Source organism: Danio aesculapii, chromosome 16, assembly GCF_903798145.1.
Source record: "Danio aesculapii chromosome 16, fDanAes4.1, whole genome shotgun sequence".
Lineage (NCBI taxonomy): Eukaryota > Metazoa > Chordata > Actinopteri > Cypriniformes > Danionidae > Danio > Danio aesculapii.
The window spans coordinates 57,305,602-57,320,601 of record NC_079450.1 but is presented as its reverse complement, the minus strand read 5'-3'; the positions used below and the strand labels follow the sequence as shown (position 1 = coordinate 57,320,601).

At 38.7% G+C, this 15,000-nt stretch overlaps 2 protein-coding genes across 2 annotated transcripts in view; both read right to left on the bottom strand.

Moving 5' to 3' along the window:
- The window catches only part of slc6a3 (solute carrier family 6 member 3), a 27,573-nt gene extending 24,806 nt beyond the window's left edge, over positions 1–2,767 (bottom strand). The window contains exon 1 of the mRNA XM_056475147.1: positions 2,710–2,767. The gene's annotated coding sequence lies outside the window, so the exon portion shown is untranslated. The remainder of the gene's footprint in view (positions 1–2,709) is intronic.
- A 5,963-nt stretch (positions 2,768–8,730) lies between these two features.
- Positions 8,731–15,000, bottom strand: part of LOC130243150 (lysophosphatidylcholine acyltransferase 1) — a 21,082-nt gene continuing 14,812 nt past the window's right edge. Inside the window, exons 11-14 of the mRNA XM_056475221.1 lie at positions 14,446–14,599; positions 13,956–14,054; positions 13,691–13,832; positions 8,731–12,776 (exon numbers count right to left, since the gene is read on the bottom strand). Coding sequence (XP_056331196.1) covers positions 12,577–12,776; positions 13,691–13,832; positions 13,956–14,054; positions 14,446–14,599 — 595 coding nt within the window. The 3' untranslated portion in view covers positions 8,731–12,576. The remainder of the gene's footprint in view (positions 12,777–13,690; positions 13,833–13,955; positions 14,055–14,445; positions 14,600–15,000) is intronic.

Sequence of the window (15,000 nt, the reverse complement as noted above, 5' to 3'; positions counted from 1 at the left end):
ACACACAGTAAATCAGCTGTGTTGTAATACATGCATAATGTTATTTATTATCACCAAAACCATTCCAGCTAAATCATTCCAGCCTAAAGGAAGCGGCTTTTCTCAAATGAAAGCATATTTAATCATCAAATCAACTGTTTTATACACAACCACATGTAAAATACCTCACATTGGGTTATGTTCATCGAGAGCGCGTGTTAAATTCATCGCTTTGTTGTAATTAACATGTCAAAAAGCGAACACTAAAAGTCTGTCGTTTTAACTGAATCAAATAAAAACACACGCACAGACAACATAATACACCAATAAAAGCAGACTGAAATGAAGAATCTGATCAACAGTCAAACATAAATACATCAGTATTAGTATATTATAAATATATTATACAATATTTATTACTATAAACATCCTTCTAGCATAAACAAACATATTTAATGACCAAACGAATTGCTCTGACCACTAAAACTCAAACCGAACTAAAAAACACTCAACAACTCTATCACAGATACACAATCACATATAAAATACCACACTTGTAGCTCAATAAGAGCAGTTCTGTCATAATTAACATCTCATTATTCATTCATTGCTAAAATCATTCCAGCAAAGACTAAACACAAGCTTTGACTAAATGATGCAGATTTACTCCAGTCAAAACACATTTAAAAACAATCCACGGACAACATGAGGTACATTTCACAGCAGATCAGATATTAACCATGAAATACGTCACGTGTGGATCTGTTCAACTTTAAAATAATCCTTATGCAGTAATTAACATGTCATGCGTTATTCATTACTGCCAAAACTCCTTCAAGAAAACACTGTAATGTCAGGAATGGACTGCTTTTACTCAGATTAAGACACCTTTAATGACAGATCAACTCACAGCAGGAGAATATTAGACAGAAAAGCCAAACTCAACAGATCTCTTCCACACTCCAATATAAATGCGTCACATGTGGATCTGTTTAATTAGAATAAACCGCACCTAATTAGGTTGCAATTAACATAAACCAGAGCTCAACGTGAGCCCAATCTGATGTTTAGTACGACATATTTTCTGATTGATCTGATATTTTATAACTGATGTAAACAGCTGATTAATAAACATGAGCTTGGGCTAATTTAATTTGAATATTAATCATTTTAATAAGATTTAGTGATCAGTTTGCATTGTGAATGTCATTAATAAGAATATTTGGGATAAACAGGTGACCAACATATGGTTTAATCCATTGACTACATCACATCAAGAATCAATGAAACTACATATAAAAGAAGGATATTTAGAGTTTTAACTCATTAAGGACAAACTCAAATATAAGAAAAAAAAAATATATTTATATATATATATATATATATATATATATATATATATATATATATATATATATATATATATATATATATGAATAAATAAATATTTAAATACATAAAAATACTAATTGTATAATTATATTATAATAGCATTAATTAATAAATACCAGTTTCACTCAAATATTATTAATAAAACTATTAATTTACTGATGTTCAATACAACATGGTGCCTCTAAACTGAACGGATCTAGATGATGGAAACAGCTGATGAATAAACATGAGCTTGGGCTAATTTAAATTAATTAATAATCATTTTAATAACAGTTTCAGTGATCAGCTTGCTTTATGAATGTCATTTTGGGTCAGATTTCTCCATGAAAAGGATGTTAAATATGTTTGATGAGCAGGTGACCAACATATGGTTTAATCTCTTTACTTCATCAATAATTGATTAAACTACAAATACAAGTATTGATGATGATGATGCTCATGCTGAAGACAGTATTTACTGTTTCAGCTCATTTGTGCTTAAGATAAATCAATTAAACATTAAAAGGAATAAATATATGAATACATCAAAATACTAAACGTATAATTATATTACAATAGTAACGATTCATAAATACTCAAATATTATTAATAACTGATGTTTAATAAACGTTTGCTCTGAAGTGAAGAGATCTGCACAGCTGATGAATAAACATGAGCATGCTCCACACTAAAATAAAACAGCATTTAATGATCACTTCAGTGATTTTAAACATTTATTATTATTTAAAATGATTTCAAAAGGATTGAGGATGATGGGGATGATGATGATGATGATGATGATGATGATCATATTAAGGACAGTAAACGAGGAAGATCTTTAGTTTTTCAGCTCATTTATGACACACTCAACTATAAGATAAAATATTGGAATAAATAAGATGAATAACTATATCAATACAAACTGTAGTATTGTTAATAATTCATAAATGTTTTACTGGAATATTATCAATAAACTGATGTTTAATCATTCTAAAATTACAGGATCTTCAAACAGCTGATTAATAAAGAGGAGCTTGCTCTAAACTAAACACTTTATTCACATTAAAACAGCATTTGGTCATCAGTTTAGTAATTATTTAAATGAATAACGCATTTAAAAAGCAGAAGAGCTTTAACCCACTGCCTACATCCAGAACTCATCAAACTAAATACGAGAGGATTGATCACCATATTGAAGAACGTAACCAACAAGCATGATGCTTATCTTTTAACTCAATTCTGATAAACTCCAGCACGAGATTAAATAAGAGATAATAAAGAGAGAAAGCAGAACCTGTTGAGCTCCAGAGATCCGCCAAACACACATCCTGCAGGAATAAAGACAGAAGTAAAGCCTACCTTCAGTGTGGGGTGAAGCGCTTCTCCAGACAGACTCTCACTTCTCCATGCATTGATGAAGCTGGTCAGAGCTCAGATAATGATGGACATTATGAGTGTGTGTGTGTGTGTGTGTGTGCGCATGTGTGTGTGTGTGTGCATGTGTGTGTGTGTAGATGCAGGAGGAGGAGACTCTTTCTCCCACACAGGTAGAAGTACACACACACACACACACACACACACACACATGCTCCAGTCTCCTCCTCCTCCTCACTCCATCAGCACAGCGTCTCTTGTCTTGTTTTTTAACCTGTTTTTCTTGTTGTTTTATTGAATTATTTTTAATTGATGGGTCAAAGCGGAGATGATGATGTCGCGTGTAGGTGTGTGCATCCAACCAAAGCTTACACAGTTACAAAATACAGAATTATAGATGATTACCTTCCCCCTGCTGTCATTCTGTTTCTATCTATCTTCATTTCATTCATTCATGTTCCTTCAGCTCAGTGTCTTATTCTTCAGGGGTCTCCACAGTGGAATGAACCGACAACTATTCCAGCATATGTTTTACACAGCGGATGCCCTTCCAGTCGCAACCCAGTACTGGGAAACATCCACACACACTCATTCACACACACACACTCATACACTACAGCCAGTTTAGTTGATCAGTTCCCCTATAGTGCATGTGTTTGGACTGTGGGGGAAACCGGAGCACCCGGAGGAAACCCACGCCAACACGGGGAGAACATGCAAACTCCACACAGAAACATCAGCCAGGACTCGAACCAGCGACCGTCTTGCTGTGAGGCCACAGTGCTAACCACTGCCCCCTTCTACATTTATTTATTTAATTTAAGTAACATATCTTGTATTGCTTTATTCTGGATGAAGTCTTATCTCTTTTAGTTTATCTGGAATAAATGCAGTTTGGAATAGATCATAATAAGGTCAGTGTTATCAGCCCCCTTCAGATTATTATTTTATTGTATTATTGTCTTCAGAACAATCCGCTGTTGTCTAATGATGCTCCTAATTACTCTGATTAAGCCTGTAAATGTGACTTTAAGCTGAATACTAGTGTCTAAACATTAACTGCAATGTAAGATGTATCTGTAGACTCCAGATGCTGTGTTTAATGTTGGTTGTTGTTGTTTATTTCAGCATTATGGCACTCGGATCGTTCCACCAACAGCTTTTGATGTTGAAAAGTTCAAACAATGAAATGAATTAATTAGAAACAATTAAAATAAATATTGACAACAAGACAGAAACTCGGAGTGAGAAAAGCTTTTGTGCAGTGAACTGGCTTATTACATGTCTAATCTGAAGATATGAACTGTGTATTAGCTCTTATAAACATGATCTTATTCCACATGCCTTATCCTGAACCTGACTTTTATATTATTATTAATAATCTGCTAATTAGTAGTTTACTGAGCTGAATGTGGAGCCTGATCTCATGAGAAAACAAAACTATATTACGCATTGTCAGATTAGTGGCTTATTCGTATGAACACGTACACGTTCAGTCGTGTGAAAATGGAGGTGTGGCACCAAACCCCGCCCCTAAACCCAACGCTCATTGGAGGATTAGCTAATCTAAATTGTGCGGATGAGATCATACGAATTAGCCACTATATCAAAAAGTTAGGAAATGCCATGAGATTGTGTTGAAATGTCTAACCTCATGGCTCATTTAAAGTATTATCTGTACCCAGCAGGCGCAGGAGGTCATCATGACACCAGGTTGAGGTTGAACTCCAGAATGTTTGGAAATGAAAATCAGGTTGATGTCAGAACACAAAGTCAGGCCATCGTCAACGTCCAACCTAATATCAACCAAATATCAACGTCTAATGATGTCACTGCTTGGCGTTGTGTGGATGTTTCCACTATGACGTCTATCATACGTTGAATTTTGGTTGCCCCACCTGACGAATAAATTAGTATTTGACGTCAGAATGACGCTGGTTTAGGATGTTGGCTCCACGTTGGATTTTGGTCACTTTCCAACCTAAAATGAACCAAATATCAATGTCATTTGATGTCGCTATTGGATGTCAAAATAACGTTGTCTTTAGACGCTGGATAGACATTGAAGTTTGGTCACCAGACCTCACAACCTAAATCTAACCTAATATTAACGTCTTCTGACGTGTGTGCCTGCTGAGTAGTGTGAGCTAAATGAAATATTGCTAACTATTCTCTTTTAAAATGTGTAGAGTATTAAATAAAGCTGAGATAATGCTGTAAAGCTGAAATAACTCACCAGAGAAACATCTGGAGGATAATGTGGATTTCACAGGGGAAAACTGAGTAATGTTCAGCTGTAAATATGAATAAGCACAGTGTTTGCTAACTTTACTGCAGATCTGCTTCATCTGTGTGTGTGTGTGTGTGTTTTCTCTCTCCATGGCGTGTGCATGTGTGTGTGTGTGTCTGTGTGTGTTTGTGTGTGTGTGTTTTCTCTCTCCATGGCGTGTGCATGTGTGTGTGTGTGTGTCTGTGTGTGTTTGTGTGTGTGTGTGTGTTTTCTCTCTCCATGGCGTGTGCATGTGTGTGTGTGTGTGTGTGTGTGTGTGTGTGTTTTCTCTCTCCATGGCGTGTGCATGTGTGTGTGTGTGTCTGTGTGTGTGTGTGTCTGTGTGTGTGTTTTCTCTCTCCATGGCGTGTGCATGTGCATGTGTATGTGTGTGTCTGTGTGTGTTTGTGTGTGTGTTTTCTCTCTCCATGGCGTGTGCATGTGTGTGTGTGTGTGTGTCTGTGTGTGTGTGTGTGTGTGTTTTCTCTCTCCATGGCGTGTGCATGTGTGTGTGTGTGTTTGTGTGTGTGTGTGTTTTCTCTCTCCATGGCGTGTGCATGTGTGTGTGATATTTACAGCGAGCCCTAATCGTGGCCTGAGGCTGAGCATTAATCATCTGAAGCTCATCTGCTGAAGTCAGACAGTACTTTGGCTGCAGAATCTCAGATCAAACGCTGCGTTTATCATTTTACCCTTTCACCAATTCCACAGCATTACAGCCGTGACTGAAGATAACACACACACATCACACTCACCTGTGTGTTAATAGCAGAGCAACACACACATGTACAGTAGAACACAACCTCCAGAAACCAGCCTGATCTCAGCCATCACTAGTTTACCTGTGTCAGATTACTGGCCACCAGTTCAGTCGGATGAAGATATACAATTTTTAAAAGGAGGCGTGGCAGCAAACCCCGCCCCTAAACCCAGCCCTCATTGGAGGATGATGGATGAATATGTTAATATGAAAATGTCAACAGTTTCAGCTTGTGTAAAACTGTGTTCAGTGCAGTGTAGTGAAGTCTGCTATTTGTGTTAAGAGAGGATCAGATTGTGAAAGTTTGGCTAATAACCACAGTAAAATGATCCGTTATAAGTCAATGCTTTGAGGCATAAAGGTGAATAACTGCATTGATACACACATGCATTAGGAACCGCCCCGGCCTCCTCAATATCTTCATCTTCAGCATTCATAGTCAAAACAAAGAGGAGCAATATGATGATGTGGTGTTTAGGGAACGGCACAGGCGTCCAGCTCTTCATATCCCAGCGTGCCCTTTGAACAAATATTATTATCATTAATGTCTGACGGGGATAATTCAATAACCAAAACCTCTCAGATATTGATTTACACACACACACACACACACACACACACACGCCACCTGCTAACAGGATGAACCCGGTGGATCTGGAGTTTCATCCTCCGTTTCGATGAAGATTGTGGAAAAAAATATGCTGGACAAAAAATGAAGACGATATAGAACAGGAGACCACACCGGGTGCCGCTCCTGTCAGCTAAGAACAGGAAACTGAGGCTACAATTCACACAGGCTCACCAAAACTGGACAATAGAAGATTGGAGAAACGTTGCCTGGTCTGATGAGTCTCCATTTCTGCTGACACATTCGGATGCTCGGCTCACAATTTGGCCTCAACAACATGAAAGCATGGATCCATCCTGCCTTGTATCAGCGGTTCAGGCTGCTGGTGGTGGTGTAATGGTGTGGGGGAGATTTTCTTTGGGTCCATTAGTACCAATTGAGCATGGTGTCAACACCACAGCCTACCTGAGTATTGTTGCTGACCATGTCCATCCCTTTATGAGCACAGTGTCTCCATCTTCTGATGGCTACTTCCAGCAGGATAACGCACCATGTCATAAAGCACCAATCATCTCAGACTGGTTTCTTGAACATGACAATGAGTTCACTGTACTCAAATGGCCTCCACAGTCACCAGAGCTCAATCCAATAGAGCAGCTATGGGATGTGGTGGAACGGGAGATTGGCATCATGGATGTGCAGCCGACAAATCTGCAGCAACTGTGTGATGCTATCATGTTAATATGGAGCAAAATCTCTGAGGAATATTTCCAGTAGCTTGTTGAATCTCTGCCATCAAGGATTAAGGCAGTTCTGAAGGCAAAAGGGCATCCAACCCGGTACTAGTGAGGTGTACCTAATAAAGCGGCAGCTGAGTGTAGTTCCTGTCCATATCAGCCTCGAAATTTTCATTTGTTCTCAGTCTTAGTACACAATGTAAATAGAGAAAGGTCAGGATTTAAATAGGAAAACAATCAAAACTCTTTGGGATTTTTTTGAGCAAGATGCTAACGGTCTAATCCAATTCAATAACCTATGCTAAGCTAAGCTAAAAGGGCTCCCGCCAGATCCAGAAATCTGCTGAATGTTTTTAAAATGGTTAATTAACTCAGTGTGAGTTGTAAAATTAGCATATTTTGAAAATCAATAATAAATAAATAAATAAATAAACAAATAATTAAATATATAATTAAATAAATAAATATATAATTAAATAAATAAATAAATAAATAAATATATAAATATATAATTAAATAAATAAATAAATAAATATATAAATAAATAAATAAATATATAAATAAACAAACAAATAAACAGTGGAATGTTCCTAAAAGAGTGGTTTTGTTCTGGTGACTGAAAGGCTGTTGGTTTTTCATTGTGTGTGTTTGAGTTTATGGGTCAGAGGAGTCATGCTCCAGACATCACACACACACACACACACACACACACGCAGGTTTAACTGAATGGTCCTGCAGGTCATCATGATGAGGGGTTAGTAGTTGTGTGCTCATTAGCCCCTTTTCTCGCACAGACACACACAGATATTTCCGGAAATGTACCGACAATTCTCCAGAGAGAGCTGATGTGTGAACGGGCCCTTTCTGAACTGAGTCCTTCCAGATATTTACTGTCATTACAGTGTGAAAGGGTTTATTCACTGCATCACTGACAGCGAAGTGGAGACTCAAGTCAGCAGAGCACAGAAGAACAGCCGCTCTGTTTCACTTCCTTCAGCCTTAAACACCACACACACTGCAGCACAGCTCATGTACATCTGCTTTAATCTAAGTTACTGTAGAGAGTAATGCATTACAGTATTGAGCTACTCCCAACAGACATCAGTCTCTGTTTTATGGAAAGTAATGCGTTACGTTCCTTTTTCAGATGTAAAACAGCAGTGTGTGTGTTGGTCAGGTGTGCATATGTGCTGCAGTGTGAGTGTGTGTTTAGTCTTCTGTCAGTCTATGTCGCTCCTGTCTCTGTTCATCTAAAACTCCACATCTAGAATCCTCTTAGTCTATGCTGACATTATCTTCAGCAGCTCAAACACTCTAATGGCTAATGGACAGACGGCTGCTTCTCACTCAGGGCTGCTGTTTATGCTAATGAGATGGAGAGATGAGCACTAGTGGGCGGGGCTTTCCCCCTCTGATGACACGTACAAAAGGAGAATGTCAATCAAAGTGTTTCAGCATCAAGTCTGATTATAATGAACACAATTAATTACTGTTGAGCATTAGAGACTGGAGATATTCACACACTGCTGACACACACAGCTGGGTTTAAACCCCACATAGAAGTCATTTTTGAATAATAGGCGCTCTTTAAGTGTGTGTGTGTGTGTGTGTGTGTGTGTGTGAGATATGAAGATGGTCCTCTAGAGGGAAACAGAGTGAAGCAAACAGCAGATCGTGCTCAAATGTCCCTTTTTATTCTTCAAGAGTCAGTATGACAGTCATTTCACAGCAGACCAGACCAGACCAGGTCATCTGTACACACGACTCTCGAAAACATCAGAAAATAAAGTCAGAGAACAGAAAACAGAGCCGGACGTGTCAGAAGAGCCGTCAGAAAGAGCCAGAATGGGCTTTTCTTCTTGAGCTCGACACACAGAACAGCAGAGAAACACAGAGGAGTTCAGATCAACATCACTGAGAGAGGAACTCATTCATCAGTCCGACACGTTTACTGGACGCTCTTACTGTAACCATTTACACATACAGCTGAAGTCAGAATTATTCACCCTCCTGTTAAACTGGAATTCTTTTATATTTTCTCCAATTTCTGTTTATCAGTGAACACATCTCTAATCATAACAGTGTTAATAACTCATCTCTAATAACTGATGTCTATTGTCTATATCATGATGACAGGACATAATATTAGACTAGATATTCTTCAAGACACCAGTATTCAGCTTAAAGTGACATTTAAAGGCTTCACTAGGGTAATTAGGGTAAAGTTAGGGTAATTAGGCAAGTCATTGTATAACAGTGGTTTATTCTGGAGACAATCCAACACTAATATTGCTGAAGGAGCTAATAATATTGAGCTTAAAATGGCTTTAAAACTATTAAAAACTGCTTTTATTCTAGCTGAAATAAAACAAATAAGACTTTCTCCAGAAGAACAAATATTAGAGGAAATACTGTGAGAAACTCCTGAATCTGAGAAACATCATCAGGGAAATATTTGCAAAAACAAATGACATAATGGATATTAATAATTTTGACTTCACCTGTATTCTAGACAAAGTTAAGACGAATGCAGCAACTGGGTTCATTCTTATGAGAGAAGAAATGTGACCTAACTTTTGAGTTTGTCTGCATTTTCTCCAAATAAAAATAGAGATTATATGGAGTTATACATTGTAAACTAATTCTGTTAAAAGGACAGTTCACCCAACAATGAAAAGCTTTTACTCCCTTCATGAGTTCTTATTTCTGATAAACACAAAAGAATATATTGGGAAGAATGCTGAAAACCGCTAACCATTGCTTTTTCCTACTTTGGAAGTCAATGGATTTCAGCATTCTTCAAAACATCTTCCTTTGTATTGAACAGCTGAAAGAAACTCATAAAGGCTCGGGAATGCTTGAGGGAGGGTAAATACCTTTAAGCGAGTTGTAATTTTTGGATGAACTACCCCTTTAGCTAACTGAAATGATTATTTTGAAGGCAACGTACACAACAATATAATATTTAAATTGTAAAATACTGATCTGGCTAACCAAATTCAAATGAACTTGCATTATTTTAATTAATTATTTCATTGTTTTTTACAGTAACCAATGCCCACATGAGAAAATACTGTAGTAATGTATAGTAAATGCTGTTAGTGTTTTTGAACCATACTATAGTAGAGTATGTTATACTGTATATATTATAGTATTTACAATACTATTAATGAATGTTGCAGCACGCTGTAGAGTTAACTATAGAGAACTGATTAACTGTGATGCATACTGTAGTATACTTAAGTTTTTACTACAGTAAACTGTGGAGTATTGCAGTGTAATATACCCTACAGCTGTAGAAAACTACAGTATTGGGTCATTTGTTTATATTACTATAGTTGTTGTGTTACCATAGCAACTGTAGAATCACCACAACAGATCAGTTACTATAGTTGTTGTGTTACCATAGCAACTGTAGAATTGCAACAACAGATGATTTACTATAGTTGTTGTGTTACCATAGCAACTGAATAATTACATCAGATCAGTTACTTTAGATGTTGTGTTACCATAGCAACTGTAGAATCACCACAACAGATCAGTTACTATAGTTGTTGTGTTACCATAGCAACTGTAGAATCACCACAACAGATCAGTAACTATAGTTGTTGTGTTACCATAGCAACTGTAGAATCACCACAACAGATCAGTAACTATGGTTCTTGTGTTACCATAGCAACTGTAGAATCACTGCAGATTAATTCAAGTACTTTACTATATTATGGTTCAGAAACACTACAGTATTTATGATAAACTACTATAGTATTTTTGTCATGTGAGTGTAAACAAGACAGAGTGTTTTCATGAGATTCTCCTCTATAAACACAGACAATCAGTTCCAAAGCAATCCCACAATCCCCCTCTGCTCAGTCTAAGCAGCCGGCTGTCAGAGCACAGACGGAACTCACTAAACAAAAGAAAACAATAGAAGAGTCAGACTGAAAGTAGAGTCAGACAGCGAGACTCGGCCTTCATGCGCTCAGAGAGACTGAAGATCCGGCCGATGAGCACATATACAAGACCAGCAATCTGGAGGAGATCGCAGTCGCTCTGTAGCGCTAACAGTAATAATGCAGAAAGACTAGTTATCATCCTCAGTCTGATCTCAGATCTGTCACGGCAGTGAGATTCTTTTATGTATATCAAAATTCACAAAATGCCCCGCACTCGGAATATTCAAAATACATATCAGAAATAGCTTTACAAAGGTGGCGACGTTGCTGAAATATTGCTTGGCTGAAATGTTGAGTTGAGGAGGATTATAGTGGACAACTGAAGAGTGAGGAGCGGCTCAGACTGACTGACGCAGGATCAGCTGATGATAAACACAGTCTGATAACTTTGATAACGCTAAACTGACTGACTGTAAACTGATAGAAAACATAGAAAAACCACCGTCATCAATAATAACAGCATTTTTTAGCAAAATAAAATCTTAAATCTAATTTTTTTGAGACCGAAACATAAGAAAATGACTGCGTCTCGGCCTCACGATGTGGTTCAAAACCTGAATAAATATATCTGTAACTGGTAAACATCCGGCAGTGGAGTTATTCTCAATCTGAATTCAGGAGAACTGACAATAATACGGGACGATTGTTCACCAAAACTGCAGAAAGGAAGACTTGATGTCAAACGCAAACCAAAAGGACGGCTAGAGCGCTACGCTAAAACACTAGAAAGGAGACGCTGTGATTGGCCGAATCGCTGGAGTCAAAAATAGAAAAATACAGGAATATGTGTGTTTATCAAAAGGTAAACGCTCTACGATTGAGGAGAAGTCTGAATGTCACGCTTCAGATTCCTGATTCTCTAACGTCACCACAGTCTTTATTCTGGATTTGGTCCTTTTTAAACGCAGTTGTTATTTCAGTACCTGAAGAAAATCAAATAAAACAACCCAATGACGACCCATAAACCCCTCTGATTGATCATCAACTGGTTGTTGGACGGTTATGAATAATAATGGACCGTATGAAAGGAGAACACACACATGAAAAACACATACACACACACACACACACACTTGCATGCACAAAAGCACACACACGCACACACACACACACACACACTTTACAGAAAGCTGAAGCCGTTTCCCTGCAGCCTGAGTTGTGGGCCGAATCGCTGCACAGTAAAAGCTGCACTTCAGTGTGTGTGTGTTGCGCCTCAGACCCGCAGCTTGTCCAGCAGGAGGAGACAGAGCTCACAGATCAGTCACCAGCGCTCCAAACACACACACACACACACACACACACACACGCACGCACACACACGGAGGAATACTGCCATGCAAACACTGACTGAGCATCTGCAGACCCGCAGAACAGCAGAAACTGCGCAGATCCGCGTGTGCGCCGCCTTCAGGAACATGCACACAGATAAATCAACCGATGACAAAACAAACAAGTGCTCGGCTTTCAAGTATTTGTTTTAGCAAAAGAAAATCCCTTGAATTTGCTCTTAAAAGAATAAAAGCGTGGCGGGTGTGAAATGCTGCAGGAGGAGGAGGAGAGCGTGCTCAGTGCTGTTTCTGCCGCCGCTGCTGCTGCTGCTGGAGCTGTTTGTGTTGCTGTTTGTGTTGTTGTTGTTCACTGGGACTGAAGTCTGCACAGAAGCCGTTGGCGTGAGTCGGGGAGCTGCTGCCGAAGCCTGTGTTCTCTGAGTACAGAAACTGCTCTGCGAAATCTGGATGATGATCCACAAACTCCCTGAAACACTCTGAGCACAACAAGCATATGCATAATTAATGTATTGTATCGTTAGCTGCTTCATATGCATCTTTAATGTATCGTATCGGTAGCTGCTCATATGTATCTTTAATGTATCGTATTAGTAGCTGCTTCATATGTATCTTTAATGTATCGTATTAGTAGCTGCTTCATATGTATCTTTAATGTATCGTATCGTTAGCTGCTTCATATGTATCTTTAATGTATCGTATTAGTAGCTGCTTCATATGTATCTTTAATGTATCGTATCGGTAGCTGCTTCATATGCATCTTTAATGTATCGTATCGGTAGCTGCTTCATATGTATCTTTAATGTATCGTATCGGTAGCTGCTCATATGTATCTTTAATGTATCGTATCGGTAGCGGCTCATATGTATCTTTAATGTATCGTATCAGTAACTGCTTCATATGTATCTTTAATGTATCTTATTGGTAGCTGCTTCATATGTATCTTTAATGTACGTATCGGTAGCTGCTTCATATGCATCTTTAATGTATCGTATCGGTAGCTGCTTCATATGCATCTTTAATGTATCGTATCGGTAGCTGCTTCATATGTATCTTTAATGTATCGTATTGGTAGCGGCTCATATGTATCTTTAATGTATCGTATCAGCAACTGCTTCATATGCATCTTTATGTATCGTATCGTATCAGTAGCTGCTTCATATGTATCTTTAATGTATCGTATTGGTAGCGGCTCATATGCATCTTTAATGTATCGTATCGGTAGCTGCTTCATATGTATCTTTAATGTATCGTATTGGTAGCGGCTCATATGTATCTTTAATGTATCGTATCAGCAACTGCTTCATATGCATCTTTATGTATCGTATCGTATCTGTAGCTGCTTCATATGTGATATACGACTGATATGCGTATTGTATTGTACTGTTCTCACCGAATGTGATTTTCCCTGTGTCCTGCTCATCGATGGCTCTGAACAGCCGGCTGACTTTGAGCTCCGCAACACCCAGAGCCATCCGCAACACACACATCAGCTCATTCTCTGTGATCGCTCCGTCCTCATCCGCCTCGAACAGCTGAACACGCACAAAAAAAAAACACACGAACAGTGTTCAGCAGACACACACACACACAGGCGCATATACACAAAAACGCATAAACACCCACATACATAAACAAACACACACGCACACACACACCCTGAAGGCCAGCCTGATGGTGTCCAGAGTTTTAGCAGGTCGACACACCACAGAGAAAGCGATCACGAACTCCCGGACGTCAATCGAGCCATCTTCATTCTACAGACACAAATCAGAAATGTTTGAAACTAATAATAAGGAACTCATTGAAGCACAGATCAGATACTGGATCAATACACTGAGGGAAACACAACCCTTATATAATAAACAGCTAAGGAAAAATAACAGACAAAACACTGTTACTCCAGATTTACTGGCTTTATCAGGTGTGGGTTTGAGTAAAATCTGAACATTTCTGTAATTAATAAAAGGTCTGACACCATTTCTTCCAAACAAGACCATGTTTCACCTGTCTAGTAAATGCTTCTTGATTTAAGATAAGACATTTGGACTAAAAACAAGACAGAAAGGCCTTTTCGCAGTGTAAATTCCAAGAGTTCTGTAACTGTTTTCCAGAGAAATGTAAAGTAATGAATGTTATCTAGTTTACCTCGTCGAACAGTGTGAACATGTCTCTAAGCATCTCAGACTGGGGCAGGTCCAAGAACTGAGCGAATCCCTCCAGACTGAGTCTCTCGCCCTGCAGTTTCACAGCTCTGCTCCCATAATCCCGCAGGAGCCGCTCCGAGTCCTGTCGCTTCAGTCTGAGGGACGACACACATGCACACACACACACACACACATACATACACACACAGGCACAGACATACACATGCAAACACGCACACAAGCACAGACACGCAGAGAAACACACACGCACACACTTTATTTTCTGCATTTCTTTGGTGTTTTGTCTCTCCGTCTGTTCTCTGTGCACTTGTTGAACTTCAGCATCTGCACAATCATAATCTACACACACCCTGTACTGCTGTAATCCACGCACACAGTTTTCTGTGTGTGAGCTCCCTCTGCTGACTGCACAACCTCATCACAGCATCATGACAGCCCTCTGGAATATTGCATTCTGATTAGTCTATCTGTTGTACACTGCCTGACAGAAGTCTTGTAGCCAGCAGTCTTCTAGACCATCACTGGGTATATTCAC